This window comes from Lepidochelys kempii, chromosome 6, assembly GCF_965140285.1.
Source record: "Lepidochelys kempii isolate rLepKem1 chromosome 6, rLepKem1.hap1, whole genome shotgun sequence".
NCBI classification, from domain to species: Eukaryota; Metazoa; Chordata; order Testudines; family Cheloniidae; genus Lepidochelys; species Lepidochelys kempii.
Genome location: NC_136385.1, coordinates 80,298,582 through 80,323,905, shown reverse-complemented (window position 1 = coordinate 80,323,905; position 25,324 = coordinate 80,298,582). Strand labels below are relative to the sequence as shown.

The 25,324-nt window shown below is 39.2% G+C and overlaps 1 protein-coding gene across 1 annotated transcript in view; it reads left to right on the top strand.

Moving 5' to 3' along the window:
• Positions 1 to 25,324, top strand: part of STXBP6 (syntaxin binding protein 6) — a 209,877-nt gene that overhangs the window by 127,773 nt on the left and 56,780 nt on the right. Inside the window, exons 3-4 of the mRNA XM_073348899.2 lie at positions 14,941 to 15,071; positions 20,308 to 20,473. Coding sequence (XP_073205000.1) covers positions 14,941 to 15,071; positions 20,308 to 20,473 — 297 coding nt within the window. The remainder of the gene's footprint in view (positions 1 to 14,940; positions 15,072 to 20,307; positions 20,474 to 25,324) is intronic.

The window sequence follows — 25,324 nt, the reverse complement described above, 5'->3', positions numbered from 1 at the left end:
TGTAAACAGTTAAGCTAATTATTACATTTTGGGTCTGAAAACCATTTCTCTTTACTTTCATCCCACGTGGTTATTCACAAACTTTTATAAAGAACTGAAAATAGGCGCGCCTTCGCTATTGGTGTCTCGCCCACCATTACTCACTTGGGCTCTACCGTCGTCACAGTCGGACCCACGTCACTTCCAGACCACGGCGTCCACTTCTGGACACTGCCCTCCAGCTGTGCCTGCTCTGCTGGCTCTCCCCCCATTCCAGGGGACCGGCAGCTTCTGGTTCTATTACTCATCTCAGTGGCTCACTGCAGGCCTCAGTCTAGCCCCTTCCTCCTAGGGCAGACTGCAGCCTGGCTTATTCACTTATTCTCATCACTGGCGGGGGGAGAAAGAAAAGTGGGGGGGGGGGCCCACCTACTACTCTAGGCCCCGAGGGGGAAAGAAAAGTCAGGGGGGCCCACCTGATACTCTGGGCCCCAACCCAGGGACCCTCTAGCAGCAGCCACTTACTGTCCTCCTCCAACTCTCCTCTACTGCCTGCTTCCCTAGGGCACTTTCCCATAGCCACAGCACCTTCTCTGTCCCCTTGTGTCAGGGCCCCAGTCTTGAAGTCATCAGCCTAGGGCTCTTCCAGCCTCTGCTGACCCTGCCCAGCCCTGCTCTGTCTTAGGTGCTTCTCTATCTAAGAACCAGTTCTTCTACCTTTGCCCTCCAGGGAGAGACTCCACTCCTCTCTGCCCTGCAGCCTTCTTATAGGGAGCAGCCTGGCCCTGATTCGCTGCTTTCAAGCCTCCACTTGATTGGCTCCCAGTAAGCCTTTCCAGGATTGGCTGGGGCTCTGTGGAGCCTCTTTGGCTTGCTTTAAGCCATTCCATGCCAGAGTGGAGCAGCTACCCCACTTCAAGGATCTAATAATAGAAAGTATTGGGCAAACTTAAATATAGGTATTACTACCTGTGCCACCTATAATAGAGCCCCCACTACCATAGCCTGAGTGCTTCACAATCAATATATTTATACTTTTAACATCCTGGGAGGTAGGGTAGTACTACTATTCCCATTTTACAGATATGGGGTGCGGGGGGGAATGAGGCACAGAGAAACTCGGCATCCTACTCAAGGCTCCACTGGAAGCTGGTGGTGGGGGAGGGAAACTAATTTCCCAAGTGCCATGCTCATGTCCCAGTGATTGGACTGTTCTTCATCTTTGTGTGTTATGTGCATGCTTTTTGTTGTATATGCTAATACTATGATTGATATAATATGTCATTAGTTCATGCATTACAGAATTGTAGTTTCTGTGCATGAAAGAGAGTAATTCACCAGACTGGTAGCTTTTTGGGACAGATCATCTCCACATACACGTAAAATTTCCAGACAAAATGCATGAAAGAAAGGGATGTATGTGTGAACCACTCTAAAACTAAATTTAAAATTACTTAAATTAGGTATTTGGGAAAGAAGCACAGTTGCCAGATTTCACGGTAAATAAGCACCCCGACTTTCACAATAAAACAAAAATCAATCTAATCCCATTTCAAAACAAGCCAATCCCTAAACCCTAACACTTTATATGACTAGATTCCCCAGGCGTGCAGTCTGGGATTGTGGTGGGCCTTCTGTGCACCCCTGACTCTCTCCCCCCTTGCCCTTGCTTGTCGGGAGCTGATCAAAATAAAGAAGCAACAAGCCAAAAACTAGCCCAATTTCTGCATTTTTTTATGGGTTTAGTATGTCTGGAAAGAAGATGATGAAGGAGCAGAAGATCAGATGTTTAGGCATGAGTAATACTATAATTAAAATTGTGTTAACACTACTGAAATTTGCAGGCTTTTACTTCTGTCCTATTCATGGCTAGTTTACACAGGGAGCTTAACTGTTTTCAGTAGAATAGTGAACCTTGTAAGAGGAGTCTTTTCCCAGATGCACTTCAGTGTTTGCTACTCTGTGACATTCAAATTTAGAAGAGTTCAAAAATGTAATTGTGCTTTCCCTCCCTCCTAGCCAATTACCCACATTGCTAATAGTCTTGAACTTTTTACTTAATATACTGCTACATTGTGTGTAAGTGTGTGTGAGAGAAAATCCTAGTTCCTAATGTCAGAAGAGAATGCTTCATTACTTTCCTTGAACTAATCTGGTGGTGTAGCTCTCACTATTGGTCTTAGTTCATGTGTGGGGTTTTTTTAAGAAAACATCTTTTATTGATTCATACATAGTCCACTATTGTAAAAGCTGCAGAATTAGAAAGAGAAAAGAAGAAAATAAGGTTGCATAATTTGAATCCCATATTGCAATCTACTACTCTGTATTCATGGTTTTCTGTTTTTAGTGTTCCTTCTAAAGAATAATGTTCAGATTTTATTTCTAGAATATCCTTCCTCTTTTTATATATAAATAAAAGGAGCTTGTCCAGCTGTGTTTGGAGGGGAGTTTAATCTATTGTTTGAATTGTACTGTGATTGTTTGAACAGTACTGTGATTAAGTATGCATCTGTGGGGTAGCTTTCATTCCTTTGTTGATTATCACTCATCCGTATGACAGAAGATTATGTTTTAGTCCTTTGTTTCTTAAAACTTTAACCTATACAATTCTGGAAGCTGAAAAAAAATCTTCTGCAGACCAGTTGGCATTGTTCTGGCAATATATTCTGACGTGCTAAATCAGTATTGATTGAGGCTCTGATCCTGGAACTTACAACACATGGTTTGGCTGTTGGGCCTCCATGGCAAACCCTTGACTTCAGGACTGGGGCTAAAGATAACCAATACTACCTGGAAACCAAAGTCAAAGTCTGTTCAAGTCTTTTGGTTATATGAAGATTATGGATTTAATGTAGAACTGCATCAAGGTAATGATACCTAGATTTTAATGTGACCATATTTGCATCAGCAAGCCTTGGTTGGATGATGCTGACCCTGTGTTGGTACTGCGACCTTCTGATAGGTACCTGGTATAGCATAGTTCAGAGTAGGAAAAGTAGCATCCACACTACCCCCTCCCGTCCTCCCAGTTAAAACTGCAGCTTTGGGGGTGTGGTTCAGACCCTGGGTCTGTGTTGCAGCAGGCTTGAGTGTCTGGCTCAACAAGGCAGGGTTCTGGAGCCCCAAACTGGCAGAGAAAATGGGCTCAGAGGTAGTCTCAGCACATCAGGTGACAGTCCCAAGGGGGTCTCTGTGACCGAACCCTTCACATGGTACATGGCCCCTTTGGGCAGTGATGCTGCAAGTTGTCCCATGCTGCCTTGCTAGTATTATGCAGTTTGAAGGAGGTTTTATTTTCCTGAATTAGGGTGACTTAGCTTTTGAAAGTTTGGGAAACGCTGCTCCAGGATAGCTATATAACTGAGAGAAGACAGGAGAGTTCTTCCTCCCTTTTAGAGGAATAAAGGTGCATCTCTTTTCTGAGAGTTCATGTACTAAAAATGATTTAAGAATCTCAAAGAAGAATTGAAACCTTTATGAAATCCCTGTCGGGGGCATCTTTTCTTCTTACAGACTGTGTACTTTATAATCTTTACAAGAAAGGATTTGTCATAGGGTCTCTGAAACTTCTGTACCATTTCAGCATGGTCACTTTTTTTCCATTTTCTCCTTCTGAATATAAAAGTGGACTCAGAAAGTGGTGTGGAATTGAGTGGAAATTGGACAGCCGAACAAAAAAGATACTTTGTTTGAAGGTCAAAAACCACAGCTCCCTTTAGTGAATGGCAATATTGTGTATATATAATTCATCCCATACGTTTTGAGAACTTGAAAGTTAGCATTTCAATTGATGCATTGTCTTTGAAAGTTTGTAAAATATTATATATTCCTCTGGGATTGGACCCGACTTCATTTGAATTGGTTGCATTGACATAAAAGTTTGGGGAAAGGGAGTGGAAAAGGCAGCTTTTGAGTACTGAGTTCCCTTGTATTTAAGGATACAAAGCTGCAGTTTAAGTCTTCCAGCACCCATTCATAACATCAGTGATTTAATTTAAATCTTCAAATCAGAGATTAAAAAAGCCTATTAGAAAAATATTTTTTTCTCCCCTGCTGCTACCACCATTGCAAGATATAGCTCCCAGATACAGACTGTATCAGGTATTAAACACCGTGTTATGAAGCCTGATGTGTTAATTCTGACTATGAACTGAAGATACACATATATATCCAGGATACTGCTAACCATTTTTGGACTACGAATTTCACTAGAACCTGGATCATCAACATTTAGGACACACAGAAATTCACACCTCTCTTTAAATTATCTATTTTCTTTTCGAGGGGTTGGGAAAGAGAGGGAGGCAAGTAAGGATAAATAAAATTTGGGACTGGAATCTGTATTATGTACTTGTGCTACACATGGTGGGACCTGAAAGCCTGTAGGAGTATTGTCTTCCTAGTTTATTTAATGATATTTGTAAGGAGCAGCACTCTTACAATTAAGAAAGAATTATAGAGGGATTCTATAATGTGAAAACTAAAGTTATCAGCCTGTCTATTGTCAATCTGTTTCCGGTGTGTGATTCTTTTTTTTTATACTGAGCCATAAAAATCCCCTATTGTTAAAATGAAAGGAAATTTACTTGTATATTTTACAAATGTTCTCCCTAAAATATCAGAATTTAAATGTTTACCTTTTTTTATATTTGATGCTTTGTATACTCATAAATCAAAGAAAAGTCAACCCTAATTCATTTCATTTTGTGAGGGGAAATTAAGGTGTCCAACTGAAAAAAAAATCCATATTAAGAATGTACACTTCGATTTTCATAATTATTAAACATGTTTTAAATACTGTACATATCTCCACAGTGAATTATAGTACATAAGGTTTTATAACTCTCCTACAGTAACCACTCATTGCTCATGTCTCTTCTTTCTTTAGACAAAATTGCTATTCTAACCTGTCTGTGATTCCATAAATAAGCTTTTACAAGGAATTAAGGTTGGCTAGGCGTGACGCTACCCCAGCTAAAAACCTTAAAAGCAAGGAAATGCCAAGTTAGTGGTATTCTTTTAACCACACTCTTAACAACCACGCAGTACATTTCCGTGGACAGTGACAAATTTCCCATCTTCAGTCACTTTTAACATAATTTTCATAAAACTAATTTAAAGTCTGTTTTATTTCTTGTAGTGGCATCCATCCCCATTGTTTTCAGTATAGGGTTTTTTAAAAAAAAATCTTCTAGATTTAAAAATAAAATAAAAAATAGTCTAAGCAGTAAGAAAAGGAGTACTTGTGGCACCTTAGAGACTAACCAATTTATTTGAGCATAAGCTGTAGCTCACGAAAGCTTATGCTCAAATAAATTGGTTAGTCTCTAAGGTGCCACAAGTACTCCCTCCTTTTCTTTCTGCGAATACAGACTAACACGGCTGTTACTCCGAAACCAGTCTAAGCAGTGTGGGCAACTTTTCCTGCATTCACAGTTAAAGCTAAAATTCTTTTTTGTTAAAATATAAACAATTGTAGCAATCACTTCCTTTATAACTGCTCCAAGGCTTTATACACTAATTCCTTGCATCAGCAGTTATTTGATGTATTCAGCATTTTATAAATGCATAGAATTTCCAGTTGTATTGTGATGAGGCAATCAAGCCATTTGTTATAGAATTTCTGATTAGCTAAAGGATTTTAGAGTTTCATACTGCCTGCTGTTAATCTTCAGCAGTCAGTACATTTGAACTTTACATACAGTGTATTTTGAATAAAAAATAAAATGAATTTTAAATGAAGATCTGTTATTCCAAAGTAAAGACTTACATAGCTAAATGCATCAATCCTAAATCAAGACCTCAAAAGCAGATTTTAAAAAAATAAAAATATAAAAACCTCCACAACAACAACCTGTATTTCAAAATTGGTCCAGTTAAAAAATGTTTGGTCCCCCAGAGCCAGGATTTAATGAACCCAATTTTCTCTTTTTTTTCTAAGGCTGCTGTGGTGGGGGTAGTCTGAGATAGATAGATATATTCATGGAGTAGTGCTTTTGCATTATTTTGTGGTTCCAATTTGGGAAATAGGTGCTTATACAGGGCTAGTTGCATCATTGTTTGCTTGTCTCAGATCTGAGTATACCCCTTCAAGTATGAGGCCTCTTGCCTTTATCTCCATACGGTGGAATCCCGCTATTCTCCCACTCTCAGACCGGGTGCTACGTTACAATGTGTGCCAGCCATGCTTACCTAGCAGATTCCATTGCGTTCTTCCCTTCAGGAGCTTGTGAACAGAGTGACACCAGTCTTCCTTAAAACAAAGCGTCATTTAATCTTAACAGTCGGAACAAGGCAAGGCATAAGAGGTTTATAAAACATTAAACAGTCTATATGTGTGTCTGTCTTTCCTAAAGACTTAGGCAGATATGTTTTACCCTGACATCTGGGGTCTGGATGTCAGTCGGTTCCCCAATAGTGTCTCTGCTCCTGTCCTTGCGGGGGCTTGCCTTTTTATCCAAAGTCCTTTGTCATCTCCTGTGTCTCCTGAGTCTTGTTACACTGGTTTGGGTGGCTCAGCAGGGTGTCAAGGTGAACTTTAAAAGTGATAGCTCTGTATTTTCCCTGAAGTGATTGTAGAGAAGTGAATACCAGGATCTCTCTTCTCCTCCCCTCCTCCCCCGCATTTCTGGGTGCATTTCCTGACAAATGTGTTAGTGAATTAACTCAATTTGTGCATACAGTAAACAACACAATACCTCAAACAGACTGTATTATTCATAAATTATTACAAGCAGCTTCAAATCAGGCAGTTACAGTTCAGAAAACAGAAGAAATAAATAAAATTGTTCTAAATGACACATGGGTCAAAACTGGAGCCTCATATCTGCACCACTTTAATTTTGTGTGTGGCGAGGAGGTTTGCATTTACAGCTTCAGAGCCAGAATTAGAAGAGGTTTCTGTTTCAGTTTGTGTCAAATTGTCATAACAATTTACAAGACTTTGGCACAATATGAAGAAGCTAGATCTGATCTATATATTTCTACCGCTGTCTCTGATCTGGTTTTGAAACAATATTTTTCTTGGATGCAAGTCTCTTAAACCTATGCAACCTTCTTACATTTGATACTGTGGCTTATTTTTCATCATGTGATTGATGCCGAAATTCAGGCTAATGCCAAGAAGCTAGCACAGTCTTTAACTATGGAATGACTGTCGCCTTTCCATAATACATTTCTGCTATTTCGTGATGTATATTAACCTAGTTCAGAGTTCCATAGCATGTCACCATTCCTTGAGGTTACCCTCAGCCCAAACTTCTCATGCCATAGCATAGAATGCTGATGTTTAAACTACAGAAAGCATTGGACATGCTTAGAGAAATAAGGACAAAATGAGTTAATATATTTATTTGTATCTGTCTGAGCAAGGAACAGAAACAAAATGATTTTTTACTTATTTTTACTGATTTTAAAAAAAACCAAGACTTACAGGATGCTGGCGAAGTTCATACCCACTCTGTAGCTTGTGTGAAAGCGCTGCTAGTGTCCCTAGCCTCTGTATGGTGTCCCTGCCCTCTGTTTGCCAGAAGCTGGGAATGGGCGACAGGGGATGGATCTCTTGATGAAAACTTGTTCTGTTCATTCCTCTGGGGCACCTGGCATTGGCCACAGTCAGAAGACAGGATCCTGGGCTCGATGGACCTTTGGTCTGACCCAGTATGGCCGTTCTTATGCTCTAGTTTGCAAAACAACGTAATGAGTAGGTAGTCAGCATGCCACTCCTATCTGCCAATACGTTTGTGTAATGTCTGTCATAACACTGTCAAGCTGTCATGCTCTAAAGGAAATTTTCAAGTTGTTTTTAAATACATTTGGTGGGAGACAGGAAGATTGTTTTTGGGCATTCTGGAAGTTCTAGCTTAGAATTTGTCTTAACTGCTAACACACGCAAGGAGAAATAATAACTAGATCTGTTCAATCAAATGTGACAGTTCAAGGTCAATGGGACCCAAAGAGAGAACAGCTAGTATTCCAAGAGTATCATGCCAATTAAGATAAAATTGAATTTCTACGAAATAAAGGGTTTTTAAACAAAGAGTAACTAACATTAATGAGCTGTATCTTCGAACACTCATGTCTCCACAGCATAGCCTACTACAAAAAGTGGTGTAAAGAGGTTGATTGAAGAGATCAACCAACATGAGAAGGGTAAGGAGCTGGCATGGAATTTTTTGGTGGGTTTTCCCACCACTTATAGATCTTGTTTCCTACTAGCAAGACCTGCCCAAATATCGATGTTTGGAACCTGTCTTTTTGATTACTCTACGTTTAATGACCATGAATCCATCAATCCACAACCTTATGAATGGAGTGATATGAATGCTCTGCTAAATTGGTATAGAAATGTTCTCCTGAATCTAGGACTGTCCTATGGAGGTTTGTTTTGTCCCCTTTCTTCTGCAGAGGCTCAGCTTACTGAAGTTGTTTCATACTGATGAACTTCAAATGACTCGTTTGTCAATCGCATGTGTTACTGACCTATGGAACACACTTCCCAAACTTTTTTTTCTCGTCTGAGCTGGAAACCCCATCTAGGGTAGTAGTAGATCAAATAATCTCCCTCTTTCATACAGTACTGTATCACCTGTAACATCAGCACTTCAGAATGGATGTTTAGTATCACTACTTCTGTCCTGAACTGTTTCCAAGGATTTCATTTTTTCTAATATTTAATATTGGCTTACATCAGCTGAATGAACAGCATCAACAAGATTCCAGTGTTATGCCAACTATCTTTTTTTGTTGATTCAGGCAACACGTTTTTTGTTTTGGTTTTTTTTTTTAAATGAATATAAATCAAAGTAGTCTGTCATCAGATTTTAAAAGAGTCTGTTTTTTATGGAACATTGTTTTTACGGTTGATGTACCATGACAGCTTTTGGCTCATATTGTGAATGAGGATTTAGAATAGTGTTCATGTACTAAGGCTCTGATCTATGGAAGTAGAAGTGCTGCTCTTCAAAAGTGGACCATAGTGCTTAAATATAATGCTAAATCTGGGCCTTACTATACCTTAAGGAAAAGTGATGTCTGTGTGTGTGTGTATATTATAGAGATAAGGTGGATGAGGTAATATCTTTTTATTGGACGGAATTCTGTTGGTGAGAGAGACAAGGTTTCAAGCTACACAGAGTTCTTCAAGTCTGGGAAACTTACTCGGTGTCATAGCTAAATACAAGATTGGACAGATAAGTTTAATAGAATATGCGCTAACGACTTATAAGGGACCATTCAAGGTGAAGTGGTCAGTTAACACCCCTGTTGTCATAGGAAAAGAAGGTAAGTTAATAGGTCACAGATTGTTATAATAAGACATAAATCCTGTCTATTTCTTAAGACCATGATTTTTAGGGCCTAGCAAAGTTATGAATTTTAAGCTCTCTGGCTCATGAATGTGTTGTGCAGGTTTCCTTTGAGCATGAGGACTGATAGATCAGATAGAGAATGATCACTTTGTGAAAAGTGTACACCTATAGGTGACATGATGTTTTTGTCTTTTGTCCTGTGTGTGTTCATTCTGGATTGTTGTAGTGATTTTCTGGCTTCACCAACCTCCTTGTTATTGGGGCAGTTAGTGCACTGGATGAGGTACACCATATGTTGTGTTAGGCAAGTGTAGGAGCCATAGATCTTGAAAGGTATGTTGTGGGGGGTGTTAATCATTGGAGCAGTGGAGAGGTGTCTGCAGGTTTTGCATCTGTTGTTCTGGCAGGGTCTGGTGCCACTTTTGAGTTGGTGTCCCCTAGTCTGGGGGAGCTTGCTTCTGATAATGAGCTTAGAGAGGTTCGGGGCTTGTTTGAAGGCCAGAAGAGGGGGTTCAGGAAAGATTTCTTTCAGGATGAGTATGGGTTGTAGTTGTTTGATACCCTTTATGGATTCCAGTGTGGTGCGGTAGGTAACAACTAGGGGTGTGTGATCAGAGGGGGGTTTATTTCTGTGCTGAAGCAGGTTTTCTCAGGGTATTTGGGTGGCCCATTCCATGATGCCATCTACTTCTCTGGTGGAGCATCCTTGTTTGGGGAAGGTGGTTTTTAGTGGTGTTAACGTGTGTATCCTCTATGTTCTCCTCGGAGAATATTCTGTGGTATCTGAGTGCCTGGCCATAGATAACCGATTTCTTGGTGTGTTTGGGGTGGTTATTGGATCTATGAAGATAGGTGTGGTGATCCATGGGTTTCTTGTATGTAGTTGTCTGTAAGCTGATTGCTGAAGCTGATCATGGTGTTCAGGAAGTTGATGCTAGTGTGGAAGTGTTCCAGAGGGAATTTAATGGATGGGTGGTGGTTGTTGCAGTGGAAGTGGTGGAAGTCTATGAGGGAGTTTAAGTTGTCTGTCCATTGTCTTGTAAATATTTGAAGCAGGTAGCCATGTTGTCATTGTGAGAGATGTTGGTGTATAGGATAGTGACATTCACGGTGGCAAGAATGGTGTTTTGAGGTAGATTGTCAATGTTGCAGAGTTTGTGGAGGAAACCAGTTTTGTCTTAGAAGAAGTTGGTCCTTTGTGTGGTGAGCAGTTTGAGAATGGTTTCTGTGGGTCCTGATATTACTTTAATAAGAGTACCGTGGCCAGATATGATGGGTCTGCCTGGGTTTCCTTGTCTGTATGCCTTGGGAAGCATATAGGTGGTGGGGTTTTGGCCTGTCCTTATTCTCGTAGAAATGGATTTTCTGTTATTGTACTGAATCTCTCCTGTAACTAGGAAACAATAGGGGGGAGTGTGTGTGTGTGTGTGTGTGTGTGTGTAAATCTGAGATTTACACAAAAGACTAGAACTTTTCATATGATAAAGGTCTTCATTTGTTACTCAAATGCACCAGCAAAGCCATGTCTTTTTATAACCAGATACATTGATTTGTGACAATGTTATAGTAAAGGTAAATGACTTTATTTTTTTCCCTAACAACTAATGAATGTAGATGTAAACCCTTTATCTGATGGTTGTGGAGGCAGTGGAAGACAGGGTTTGGGGTATTGGGTTTTTTTTGTTTTTTGTTTTTTAAGTATTGTGTACTAGTAGAAACTGCCTGACCAAAGCTTTGGTTCTTTACAAAACTTTTTGGTATTGTTCAGTTATTCAGTAGTATGTTTATAGAAGATCTGATTTAAAATGCATACTTCTGCAATTTCACATGCTGCTTTATATACTGTATCAAAAAGTGAGAGATTTAAATGTCAACATCTGAAAGCAAAAAACACAGCAAGTCTCCCTAAACTTCACAGTTTCTGCTTCAGGCACACTAGGGGGTAAAAGGATTTTAGAAATATAGGTAATCCAGAGGACAAGGGGAAAACAGTAATAACACAGTGTTATTAAATAACCAGATTGTCCAGCACAGTGAATTTACAAAATAGCGTTGTGAGAAATGCAGGGATAATAATATAATGCACTTTCAAGTGAGTGAAGACAACATAAGGCAACAGAAATATGAAGTAGAAGACAGGAATAAGATATAACAAAGTATTCATATAGTTATTTAAAAACTGTAAGATGGTTCCTAAATTTCTTATTGAGAGGTCAAAAATATATATGATCTACATCAACAAAAAAGACATCTCCTTTATGTGTTTAGGGAGTGAGTCTAATACAGGAAGCCTTTTTTCCTGTTTTTGAAAGTTAGCTTTAATCTTTTAAGCACATTTCAAAACACTGAGGATAGTGTGTTTGTTTAAGTTGCATGGTTTTCTATATTTTTTAAGTGCAACGGCAGTCTAATGTGGTATGTTCCCACCACTCTTAATGTTTTTGGAGTATAGTCAGTATATTGTTTGTTACAGTTGAGCTTGGTTTTTATTTACATGATCTCTGTTTTATTCTGAAGTATATGGAACCTATTTATTTGAACAAGCGAGAGAATTTAGGGAGTTCTGTGCTAGAATAAATATCAAACTGTATTTTGCCTGTATTACTTCCTTTTTTTAGTGCAAAATTCAATTAAGTTTATGAAATATCCAGGGAAATGGACAGTGCTGTCATTATTATGTATACACAAAAAGAAAAGGAGTACTTGTGGCACCTTAGAGACTAACAAATTTATTTGAGCATGAGCTTTCATGAGCTACAGCTCACTTCATCTGATGCATTCATCCCATGAAGTGAGCTGTAGCTCACAAAAGCTTATGCTCAAATAAATTTGTTAGTTTCTAAGGTGCCACAAGTACGCCTTTTCTTTTTCTGAATACAGACTAACACGGCTGCTACTCTGAAACCTGTCATTATTATATATAGTTTACTATGTGTTTTGACTATATACTGTAAATAAGTAACTAAACTTTTTAAATGTTGAGCATATTAAATCAGTGTAGGTTGTTATGTTAGGGACTACTGGCAGACTCTGTAGGGTTGTGTATCAATCACTGACATGAAAGTCCACAGTAACATTAAAGGACAAGTGAAGGTGGGCAAACAGCACATGGCTATTTGAAGAATTTACAATCTTGCTGCTTCACTGTCTCAAAAATACAAGAGGAGGAAGAAATGAATGAGTGTATAGGCCAAGGCATGGGCAACAAGCCAGTGAAAGGGTATAGGAATAAGAATATTTAACTGGTAACAAGGACACAGATCTATAACTTTTTGGTTGTGTTTTCGGAAGCATTTAACAGCATAAAGGCTTATAAGGAACTTCGTAATGCCTCTGGACCTGAGAAGTATCGTACTTGTTTTACCAATAAGGAATATGTATCCTGACATGGCATCAGAGAGGAAACAATGATTTTTGTCACATCATATGTATCTCAAAAGAGGGTCTCTGTAATTTCCACTTGGAGTTCACTCAGGAAAAATCACCAAAAGACCAGCCAGTAATGCAATGAATTAGAGACAATTTTACAGATGTTCACTGGCATATTCTGTATACCAGTGTGAAAGCCAGAGCCTAAAGCAGGTGAAGATCCTGGATGGAAATATAGCCCATGGCACAGGAGTTAAAAAGTAAAGAACGATGTGTAAATGTTGGGAACACAGTTAATAAAAATGCCAATCAAATACTCATAGTTCCCTTTCTAGCATGCTAAATTTTGTTGCTTGTCCAATTTATTGGTTAAAATTGAAGACTGGAAATAGGTTATGTATATGGCAAGGTTTTGGCTTGCTGTCCATCTCCTGTAGAGCACACTGTTTGATATTTATGTTTAGAGACTCAAGGAAGTAAATTTATCACTGTGGTGTCACAGAACATTGTAACAAGGATACACTGGAATAGAAATAACTTTGTCCCCATCTCTTTGGAGATTTTGAATATTTCCATTACAGGAGCTAATGTGATATGCTAGAGCAAGAGAATTTGCTTACAGGAGTATATGGTGTTGAACAATGAAATTTCATATCTGTTAATAAGGTTTAGGCAGTTTTTGTCTTGAACAATCTTTTAAGTTTTGGACTCTTGGTGGGTGGAAAAGAAAGATTTCTGCTTCTGTACATCTCTGCCTTCCATGAATGCTTCCCCATTGCCCACTTTCCTATCCCAGTGCTTATTAGAAGTGCTGAGATTCACCAGCTGAAGCCCCCTAACCAGGGAAAGCTGACATTGATTGGCAGGTACCAAGGGCATGTGGACTTCAATGACCAGCATCCCTTAAGTACTATAGGGAACCAGAAAATAAAAAACTTGCAGTTCATGAAACTATAGTATATGATATTTTTAATACAAAACCAAACTATATTTGGTGTCTGTCTTTAAGTGTCAGCTCTAGGAGTCATGTTATTTCATGAGAAGCTCAGCTTTCACTTTAAAAAAAAAATAGTAGTCTGGCTCTTATGGTTCTGTAGAAAAGCACGCAAATATGAAGCAAATGTGCCCTAAAGTCTTCGATACGAGAAGGCAAATACAGTGCAAGGAACCTAAAATCTTTCTTTCTGTCTGTCTGTCTGTCTCTTTCTAATCTGATGATTTTTAAGTCTATCTCATAATATTTCAAGGCCCGACTTGGTGAGTTTTGAATGTCTGGGGATGTATGCTCAGAAGGACCAACGTATAATCTAAAGCTTGCGGTGTTGTAATATGAATGCAAATTTTCTCATCTTGAATTTCAAAAGGAGGTTTTTTTTATCATTTAACATATACAAAGTTCAGTATTGAGGGCCAAATCGTGCTGGCTTTACTAATGTGCAAAATCCATCAGTGAATAAGGCAGGTAGTATTTAAGCCCCATCTTTAAGTTATACTAATGATCTACCATTAGTAATCTTAACAGTAGATTAGCTAATGTATAGGAAGACTGTGAGGCAGTAATTAATTAATAACTTTAAAATGCTGTAATTGTAGTAAGTAAATGTAAATGCACATACATTAAAGGTTACTTACAACAAAGGGAACAGTTTTTGAATCAAATATACAAGTCATATTTATTTTTTGAAAAGAAGAAAACTTACATTCTCCATCCTCAGCGCAGTTTCTATGCCACAAGTGAAGCACATTCACTCAGAACCACTCACTCACATTTTCTCCTGGTCTTTGCACAGACATGGTGATCCAAGTTTTCCATGTCATTCTGCTGTGTGCTTTTCTAGGTTGTCTCTGTGTTTCCTGGCATTCTGCACACTCCCTTTTTCTCAAAATTTATTTTTCATTTCCTGTTGTTTTAGTTGTAAGGCATCCATTGCTTTTTTATTAATATGCCAGGTCACTGTTACTTTGTGTGCTTGCTCCAAAATGATGATTTCTGGTTGATATTTTGATATATAGTACTTTTCATCAGTGGATCGCAAAGTGCTTTACAGTCCTTGTGGTTATCCTTTTCCTCCCTTATACTTGAGGCTGTGGAAAGTAGTGCCTTCCTGACAGGTAGCATTGAGGTAGTGTTGAGTTGTTTTATCCTAAGTTCTGTAAATGACGCTTCTTTGCTAATGCTATGCCGTACATAAATGTGTTTTTGTGTGGGGTGTGTGTGTTGTGTGCGTGTGCACGTGCACACATGTGTGTATTTATACTTTTTTGCTTTCTTTTATGTGTTCAGTGACAAACAAGAAACCCTCCCAGGCGTCTATTACAAAAGTCAAACAGTTCGAAGGTTCCACGTCTTTTGTAAGGAGATCACAGTGGATGCTTGAGCAGCTTTGCCAGGTTAATGGCATAGACTCTAATCGGGTGAGTATGTTGTACTTCAGGAGAAAGTAACTTTGTTAGGATTTTTGCTTCTATTGTTGAGGATCAAGGCCATTCTACTGCTATCCGAATTGCAGGTGGAAGGGGCCCTATCATGACTGTTACCCCTTCTTCCTGGGTTCTTCCTCACAAAAAATCTTGGACAGTTTCCAGCTTTGCATGCTGATGTATAAGCAAGTATTCTCAAGTGCCCAGGTTTAAGTGCTAACTCTTGACTATCCTATGGAGCAGTATATGTTTTCTCCCGATTTTAAGGTGAAGATTGAGCAGAATAAGCTCACTCCTGTTATGTTCCTTCACTCCTACATATCTGGTCCTGTCTTTCTCCTCTTCTCTCTTCCCCTTTTTCAAAAGGAAAGAAGAGCCCCTTTGTTCTTACCCCTATGAAGAACACATTTCTCAGCCTACTCTTGGTGGCCTTCAGTCCATCATGGAGCTGCATCCAATATAGAACCTGAAAATCTATCCCTAGATGCTTCCTCCAATAAAATAGACCAATACCTGTGGAGAGAGTATGGAAGGAGGGTTCCTGGAACTGGCTATGCCTATAAATGCCAACTGAATCTCTTCCTTGCAGAGGTCACAGACCTTTCTCTCTTTCCTGGTACAATGCTTCCTTACGGGCTCCCCCTTAATCCAACAAATTTGCAATCTCTGTAGACTGTCCATTGTCCCTGAAACCGTGCCTTAATGGGTCACAACTGAGGATGCTAAATTTAGGACAAACTGCTGAAAAATAGGGCAAACACAACCCAAAACCAGTGGTGGTTATTTTATAAGATATACCAAACCAGCCACAAAAGTAAACTTCTGTTTCACCACACTAACTAACAAGAAAACATTAAGGCAGTTTCCTCAGGCATTCCAGTTCTTATATCACCACCAAAAACACTGGATTTAGATGAGTGGTTCATTACAATCTCATCAAATAATAGGTTCTTCCGATCCCAAAGGACCAGCCACACACCAAGGTTAATATATAACTTAGATCTTACCCAAAAATTACACTGATGCCAATCCTTTAGTATCTAAAATCTAAAGGTTTATTTATAAAAAGAAAGAAAGGTGAGAGTTAAAATTGGTTTAAGGAATCAATTACATACAGTAATGGCAAAGTTCTTGGTTCAGGCTTGTAGCAGTGATGGTATAAACTGCTGGCTTAAGTCAAGTCTCTGGAGTACATCCACAGCTTTGATGGGTCATTCAGTCCTTTGTTCAGAGCTTCAGTTTATAGCAAAGTTCCTCCAGAGATAAGAAGCAGTTCTGAAGACAGAACAGGTGTTGTCAGGGCCTTTTATAGCTTTTCCCATGTGGAGGGCCTTCCATTGTTCTTACTGTGGAAAATTACAGCAATAAAATGGAGGTTGGAGTCACATGGGCAAGTCACATGTCCATGAATTTTGCCTAGTCACAGCAGGAAACTCCATTAAGTGTAGATAGACGTCTCCCATGGTCCACTGTCAGTTAAACATTCTTTCGATGAGCCACTCAATTTGAATAGTCCCTCCAAGATGTGCTGGGCATTACCCCAGGAGCAAATATTTGAAATCCAGGTATAGAGCCAATAATTATAACTTCAAATACAAAAATGATACAAGCATATAGATAGCATAATCATAACCAGCAAATCATAACCTTTTCATAGACACCTCGTTTGACAACCTTTGTTCAAGATTTGCTGCAAATATATAACAGTGGTTGCAACAATGATCTATACGGTTATATTTTAATCAGATAATGTCACAGTCCCAAAGAGCAAAGATGCAGTCTTTAAAGTGGTACATGAATGTAATTCAACATAACACTGTTTTTTTTATTATCTGGGTCTTTCTTCTTTCAGAATTTCTATCTGTGTTAAGTGCACCAGACAGATTTGCAAAGGACAAGCTAGTTAAAGATAAAACCTTTTTAAGCACCAGCTAGAAATTAACGTATGCAGCATTAGGAGTTGGGGATTTAAATCACATCTTGTGGTCATAAACATTATGTAGTATAAAGTAAAACAAATTCATTATACAATGAAACATGCTCATTGAGTATGGCTAAGTTCCTAGATTGTCTAATGTCACATTCTGATTGGTCATATGATCTTTTTTAATGATGATGCACCTGTGTACCAGTTCCTTTCAGTGCACATCTGGGACCTCATTACTGAAAAAGAAAATTAAAAAAAAAATCCATACACCCGTTCTACTAAGTGCGTGGAGAGGGAAAAGATAATGGAGGCTGCTGTTTCATTGTAGGGGTGATGTATGGAGAGAATATAAGGGGGAAGGAGAGGGAAAAGTCCATTTGAAACAGACCGCCCCTGCCCAAAAGTGCTAAGCTGTCCTGTCAGCAGCAGTCTGGAAACATTTAACCACTCGGAACCTTACTGTTAAATATATTCTGACAAGGATGGAAAACACAATACCATTTTCTCTTTTCCTTCTACCAGGAACTGTTTTTCTTAGTGGAAGAATGCAGTTCAATGAGGATGACCAGATGACTCGATTTTATAGGGACAGTCCAGATAATTGGGGCTTTTTTCTTACATAGGTGCCTATTACCCCCCACCCTCTGTCCTGATTTTTCACACTTGCTATCTGGTCATCCTAAGTGCAATAAACTTCTCTATTTAATTTTCAATATAATCAGACATGCTCTAATAATAAGACGTGCCAGGGCATGCATTATTAAATTACTGGAGCACTTTGTAGGCAAAAGACTAAACATAGCTGAAGCCTGTACCAATGGCCTAACACATGTCCTGTTGTAGCTCATTGCTGTACATCAGTGCATATATGATATCCTGTCTTTGATATGGATGGATTGTCCTAGATTGTCAGATGAAGGAAGCAAATCACACGATCAGAGTCTGTTTCTTTTTGCAGTTGGCTCAGTGTTTGTTTGGAATGTGGCTGTATTTTGTTCACTGACTGCCCGCTGCCAAAGTTGAATCAGCCCTGCAGCCTCTTAGGAAACATGACAACCTACCCAAACTATGACTTGTAGTTTGCTTCTTGTGTCCCTATTCTCCTCAATGGCTTAGAATGTCCATTTGGAGTAATCTCCCATAATGCATCACAACCAGAGAATCCATGTTGCCAGCTCCCCCTTCCGAAAAGGGGAGTGTGTTGCATTATGGGTGGTATACTGTAGTCCACTCATAGAGGAGAAAGAGCACACTAGACACCCATGAGGAATTACAACTCTAATTTTTCGCTGAAATGTTTCAGTTTTGAGTTTTTATTGAAAACTTGAATATACCCCTGCAATTTCCGTTAAGAAACATTCTTTTCATTTTCATCAAAAATTTCTTCAGGAAAAAAGAATTTCAGACCAGCTATAAAAGTGGATGTCTGTCATTTAAATTAATTTATTTTACATAGCTTTATTAAAACTGTGCATTGCTACAAGTAATCTTCATAAGAACATAAGAATGGCCATACTGGGTCCGACCAAAGGTCCATCAGCCCAGTATCCTGTCTGCCGACAGTGGCCAATGCAAGGTGCCCTAGAGGGCGTGAACCTAATAGGTAATGATCAAGTGATCTCTCTCCTGCCATCCATCTCCACCCTCTGACAAACAGAGACTAGGGACACCATTCCTTACCCATCCTGGCTAATAGCCATTAATGGACTTAACCTCCATGAATTTAACTAGTTCTCTTTTAAACCGCTTCACACTGCATGGATGTCTCCAGAGAACTATCCACGATGACTCGAAGATCTCTTTCCTGATTAGTTGTAGCTAAATTAGCCCGCATCATATTGTATGTATAGTTGGGGTTATTTTTTCCAATGTGCATTACTTTACATTTATCCACATTAAATTTCATTTGCATTTTGTTGCCCAATCACTTAGTTTTGTGAGATCTTTTTGAAGTTCTTCACAGTCTGCTATGGTCTTAACTATCTTGAGCAGTTTAGTACTGTCTGCAAAATTTGCCACCTCACTGTTTACCCCTTTCTCCAGATCATTTATGAATAAGTTGAATAGGACTGGTCCTTGCACTGACCCTTGGGGAACACGACTAGTTACCCCTCTCCATTCTGAAAATTTACCATTTATTCCTACCCTTTGTTCCCTGTCTTTTAACCAGTTCTCAATCCATGGAAGGATCTTCCCTCTTATTCCATGACAACTTAATTTACGTAAGAGCCTTTGGTGAGGGACCTTGTCAAAGGCTTTCTGGAAATCTACCCTATGTCCACTGAATCCCCCTTATCCACATGTTTGTTGACCCCTTCAAAGAACTCTAATAGATTAGTAAGACATGATTTCCCTTTACAGAAACCATGTTGACTTTTGTCCAACAATTTATGTTCTTCTATGTGTCTGACAATTTTATTCTTTGCTATTGTTTCAACTAATTTGCATGGTACTGACGTTAGACTTGCCGGTCTAGAATTGGTGGGATCACCTCTAGAGCCCTTTTTAAATGTTGGCGTTACATTAGCTATCTTCCAGTCATTGGACACAGAAGTTGATTTAAAGGATAGGTTACAAACCATAGTTAATAGTTCCACAATTTCACATTTGAGTTCTTTCAGAACTCTTGGTTGAATGCCATCTGGTCCCGGAGATTTGTTACTCTTAAATTTATCAATTAATTCCAAAACCTCCTCTAAGGACACTTCAATCTGTGACAATTTGTAACCTGCAAAGATTTGTCCCCTACAAAGGACAGCTCAGGTTTGGGAATCTCCCTAACATCCTCAGCTGTGAAGACTGAAGCAAAAATTCATTTAGTTTCTCCACGATGACTTTATCATCTTTAAGTGCTCCTTTTGAATCTCGATTGTCCAGGGGCCCCACTGGTTGTTTAGCAGGCTTCCTGCTTCTGTTGTACTTAAAACACATTTTGTTATTACCTTTTGAGTTTTTGGCTAGCTAGTCTTCAAACTCCTTTTTCGCTTTTCTTATTACATTTTTACATTTGATTTGGGAATGTTTATGCTCCTTTCTATTTACCTCACTAGAATTTGACTTCTGCTTTTTAAAAGATGCCTTTTTATCTCTCACTCCTTTTACATGATTGTTAAGCCACGGTGGCTCTTTTTTAGTTCTTTTACTATGTTTTTTTAATTTGGGGTATACATTTAAGTTGGGCCTCTATTATGGTGTCTTTGAAAAGTGTCCATGCAACTTGCAGGGATTTCACTCGAGTCACTGTACCTTTTTAATCAGTTTTAAAATATAGTACCAGTGATTCAAATGTTATTTTTCTTCTAGGATTCTCCAGAATTTGATTTACTATTTGAAAATGCTTTTGACCAATGGGTAGCAAGCACGGCTTCCGAAAAATCCACATTCTTTCAGATTCTTCACCACACTTGTCAGCGTTACCTTACAGACAAGAAGCCAGAATTTATCAACTGCCAGTCTAAAATTATGGGAGGTAAGTAAAGGGAGATTAATTTATGTTCAATCCCCAGAAGTATTTCAATCTGTTTTATATTGTTTTTATAATGTAGACTGAATACACGGTTGTGTTAATGTGTCTGCATTGTTTTGAACATACGAAGTGATGTCTAAGTGGGTTTTTTTTGGATTCTGTAAGTAAAAACTGTTGCATATATTTGCACAAAAGAGAGAGAACCATGTCTAGTTGCCATAGAAATGTTCTTTCTGATGGAATTACTCATAACACTACTCACTGGGTTATGAGCTGACATCAGTCATCCTAAAGAGCTGGTTTGCTCAGTAGAATAGACAACCATTCAACTGTGGCACTGAGTAGTTTGGTCTCTAAGGAAGTGGAGTTGTAACTTTATTGGAAAAACCTTCCTGCCCATCCCCACCCCCCAAGGTTTTAATTTATTTCGCTTTAAGATGCGTGAGATGTAAGAACACTGTCCCATTTTTCCCCATTTTGTCTCAGTTCTTCAAAATACCAACTTAAAAGCTTGAAAAAGTAATTCCTTTCCGCACTGATTTTGTTCTTTTCCATTTAGCAAACATTGATTTTCCCCCCCCCCTTCTGAAAGAGCTAAATTAGAATAACTGTTGTTAAACAATAACCACTCCCATTCAGTACTCTATAATGCCAAAAATCTCTGTTTGTGCACCAGCATTATTAATGTTAGCACCTTTCTAAGATGTGTTAGAGAATTGCTGCTTCAGAGAGCAGAAAGCTCTCCCAATAATTGCTGGCTCTTTTTTTGTAATTTCTTATGGCAACTATATAAGCATATATTTGATCTCTCAAAAAAATTGCATAGATCACTGGAAAGTATAAGACAAAATATTGGAGCCCCAGTCCTCTGGTCTGACTGAGTTGTGTTAGGTGTGAAACCCAAGTTATACAGGGAGGTGGGTTTATTCCACATCTCTGGTCCACAAGGCTGCTGCATTTAACTGTGGCAAGAGCAAACCCAGAGCTTTTTTAACTAATTGCCCAAGGGATCATTGCAGTGCCTGGAGATCACTGCCATGCATTATGCTTTGGCCATGCCTCCCCCCTTTCTTTATGCCTCTTTTATGCTGGTGATGGGAGAGGGTGGCATAAGGCTGGCTGTGCCAGCTTCAGACTACCCAGGGACTCCCGACACCAGTATCTTTTCAATATCCACTACAAACCTTGTTGACTCACAATGGCATTTTCTGCACTAGTGTTTGTTCTTTTGCAAAACTTTTTACTGCTGCTAACCCTGATGCTGATCCAGCAGTGGTAGCAATGTTGAGAGTGCTAATATAATCTAGGGCAGAATTGTTTATCACAACATGTCATTTTGACCTGCTCAAAAAAGTGTTGTTCAAAATTGTGTGTTAAAATGATGACAGGTATGTGGAGCTTTTTCTAAAGTAAGGCTCCCACTACTAGTGTCCCAAGGACTTTATTTTCCAGTGAAGAAACTTACATTTGTGTGGCATGAAGGGTCAAATACATCTCTTTTAACTTGCTAAAAATCATCTGTATAGCCTACAAGTGTTGTGCCATGGTAGATGAGTGAACTGTCATCTAGATCAGTGGTTCTCAAAGCCGGTCCGCCGCTTCTTCAGGGAAAGCCCCTGGCAGGCCGGTTTGTTTACCTGCCATGTCCGCAGGTTCGGCCGATCGCAGCTCCCACTGGCCGCAGTTCGCCGCTGCAGGCCAATGTGGGCTGTGGGAGGTGGCGCAGGCCGAGGGATGTGCTGGCCACCCTTCCCGCAGCCCCCATTGGCCTGGAGAGGCAAACCGCGGCCAGTGGGAGCCGCAATCAGCCGAACCTGCGGATGCAGCAGGTAAACAAGCCGGCCCGGCCCACCAGGGGCTTTCCCTGAACAAGCGGCAGACTGGCTTTGAGAACCACTGATCTAGATATACATATTAATACAGTACTTTTTTCCTTCACCTCCACTACTACTTCATCCCTGACCCTCTGATATCTGCTAAGTGCATTCTCCAGTCCTAAAGGTGCTTTTTGGGGATTAGAAAAATTGTCACATGGTAAATACAGTCTCCACCTTACTTTTCTGATCTGTTTCAATTTGCACGTGTACTAATGTCAGATCTAAGGTACCAAACAGTCAAACTCATTTCAGAGATTCAAGAATCTGTTGCATCTCTTTTAGTACATAAATTGAGCTTCTGAGAATACAAAAATGTTGCTTATAGTTAAAAACGTTGGGCCTAACATGACTGTTGGATATAGTAACTGAGATGGCTCAGTTACTGTCTTATCTAACATCTCTTGCTCTAGGGTCTTAATTATCCCTTGTATTTTTTAGGGACAACTACAGAGTCTCATCCAGTCTCAATTTTGTATTCAGTGAATCCTTTGCTTCCTCCTTAGTGTTACGTACAATTCCAATAATTGAGTTTTCACTTCTTCATGTTTGGCATCTTTTACACATTCCTGAAGCATAGACACACTTTTTTTTGTTCATCAGCAGAATCTGTAATGAAAGTGGCAGAATATCCATAATATAAGTGGATTGTCTTCATGTGTGATTCAGATCGAGAATTCTGGGCTCCGATAGTATTTCAGGTCATACTGCATATCCTTGATACATTCATTCAATGAAAACTTTATATGTTTGCCTGCCATTGCACATTGATTTATATGTCACCGATATCCAAAAAAGTTGCCCATAATACTAATAAGTAGGCAATTTTTTTAATGGTAACATGTCCATAGGAACAGATGAAGTCATTTCTTGAGTGACCTCTCAATATGATGGTTCTGTTTGGCATTGCTGAATTTCATTTGCCAAGGTTCATTCTTTTTAGCACAAATTTGTTTCCATTAGTGTTCACTCACTCATGAGTGTTTCCTGGTGGCTTCAGTATACACAACAGGATTCTTGCCAATTCTAGATTTTTCACAAGCAATACACCTGAATCAAAGGAGCACTATGTCTGAAAGGTTTGAGGCCTCCTCTTCTCCTTGTCACTTTTCTTAGCACAAGACTGAGACATTACTTCTCCCAGGACTCTGTACACGTCTTACTTTACAGAGTTTCTGGGTATTACCCAATGGATCTGGCAGATGGATTCCTGACTATCTCAAAACAATCCAAATTCTTTCTTTTAGTTTCCACACACAAAAATAATTGCTTGAAGATTGAGTACATGATGAATAATTCTGCAATACTTTTTAGTAGTAGAAAAGACCCAGTGCATAGAGGTGAGATCAGAAAAGATGATGAAGTGTGAGTTTGCCAAGCAATGTCTCATTTTTCACCAGCTAATAACACAGGTGTTCACAGGTATTAACACAGGTATTCACTGCACCTGACAAATCTTTAACTCTTTGAGTTGGTATGTGTCCAACTGTACTTTTGTCCACACATTAATTCTTTGGAAGTAATGGATCTGAATGTGCCAAGATTGGAAGTTAAATGAAGCTCCCATCTTCAAAAGCCTTACGATACTTCTCTGTCAAGAGCCACAACAGTCTTCCAACTATTTGTTTTGATGGTGAGTAGCTCTTGGACACAACACTTGGAGCTCTTCTTGCGAAGACTGGTTAACTAAAAGAACATTAATGCCTAATTTGTCTTTCCACTTTTATTCATCCAGTTCAGCCATCTGGGTCACCTCCCTCAGAAACTTTTTTAGCCATTCATAAAGTGCCAGTAGAAAGTCTACTCTCTGTATTACCTCCAAAAGCTTTTCCAAAAGCTGCTTATATCACAAATGCTTATTCTACTCAGTTTCCAAGTAGGCATTCTGAAATTGGGTCTTGTCTTTCAGAAGTCCATTCTGAAAATCAGTCCAACATCTTACTCCATTTCATGCTACCTCCCATAATTCCTATATAATACTATTAAAGTGTGTTGCTTAAAGTAACTATGAACTCGGAATCATTCATTGCCTATAAAACATCTACTGAAACCTTATATGGGTTTGTCTACTCTTCCCTTTGTCCAAACAGTGGAAAGAGCATTTGATGGGAAGATTCCCAGTTCTTCCACTTAAGATTCTACGGGTGGAAACCTGGGGAACTATCAGAATCCTCTGACAGGTTTGGTTTTATCTAATCCTACAGGCTGGAATTTCTTATGTTCGTTCTGCAGCACTTTGTTTTATAAGTCTCTGCAGCAATTCTCTAATGTGCTTTTGCTTGAAGAAATTAAGGAAAATTTACTTGTCACTCAAATTAAGTCTAATTAAGCTATTCAGTCTGTTTCCTGAGTGATTAACTCTTCTGATCTCTTTCTTGCTGAGTCTTCCAAACTGTGAAACAAAGGCATAACCTGATTTATACCTCCCCCAGGAAGGTAAACAGACACAGATGTTCTCAACCAGATCCCAAATACTATCTTGTTACATTCTTACTGCCACCTCCTCACTGGCCTTTGTCTCCTTCCACATACAAGCAGAGCATATTCTTATCATCGTTCATCCTCAAAGCCATTGCTTGACTCCCACCTGCCTTTCCCAGTGAATCTTATTCCCCTTCACCTCTAAATTCACTGAACACTCCTTTCCCACCTGTGGTCTCAAATTCTTTGCTAATTTAATCTTATCGTCTCCAGATGATCATTCCGTCTTCTTAGCACCTTATCCTCCCTGAGTTTTCATTATACCATTCTCTCCTTATTTTCCTTCTACCTCTGACATTTTCTTGTGTGTGTCTGTTGATGGGTTCTCCCTCTGCTTTTCTTCTACTATTTGGAGGTGATTTTCATTTCTGTTGCTCTTCTTCCTTTATGCCCTTTCGTAAAGCAATCTCATGGGCTCACGTGGCTTCAACTGCCAGTTCTCTGCCGATGACTCACTCTGTCTTCTGAGCTGTTTCACTTCGTCCAACCCCACATAACA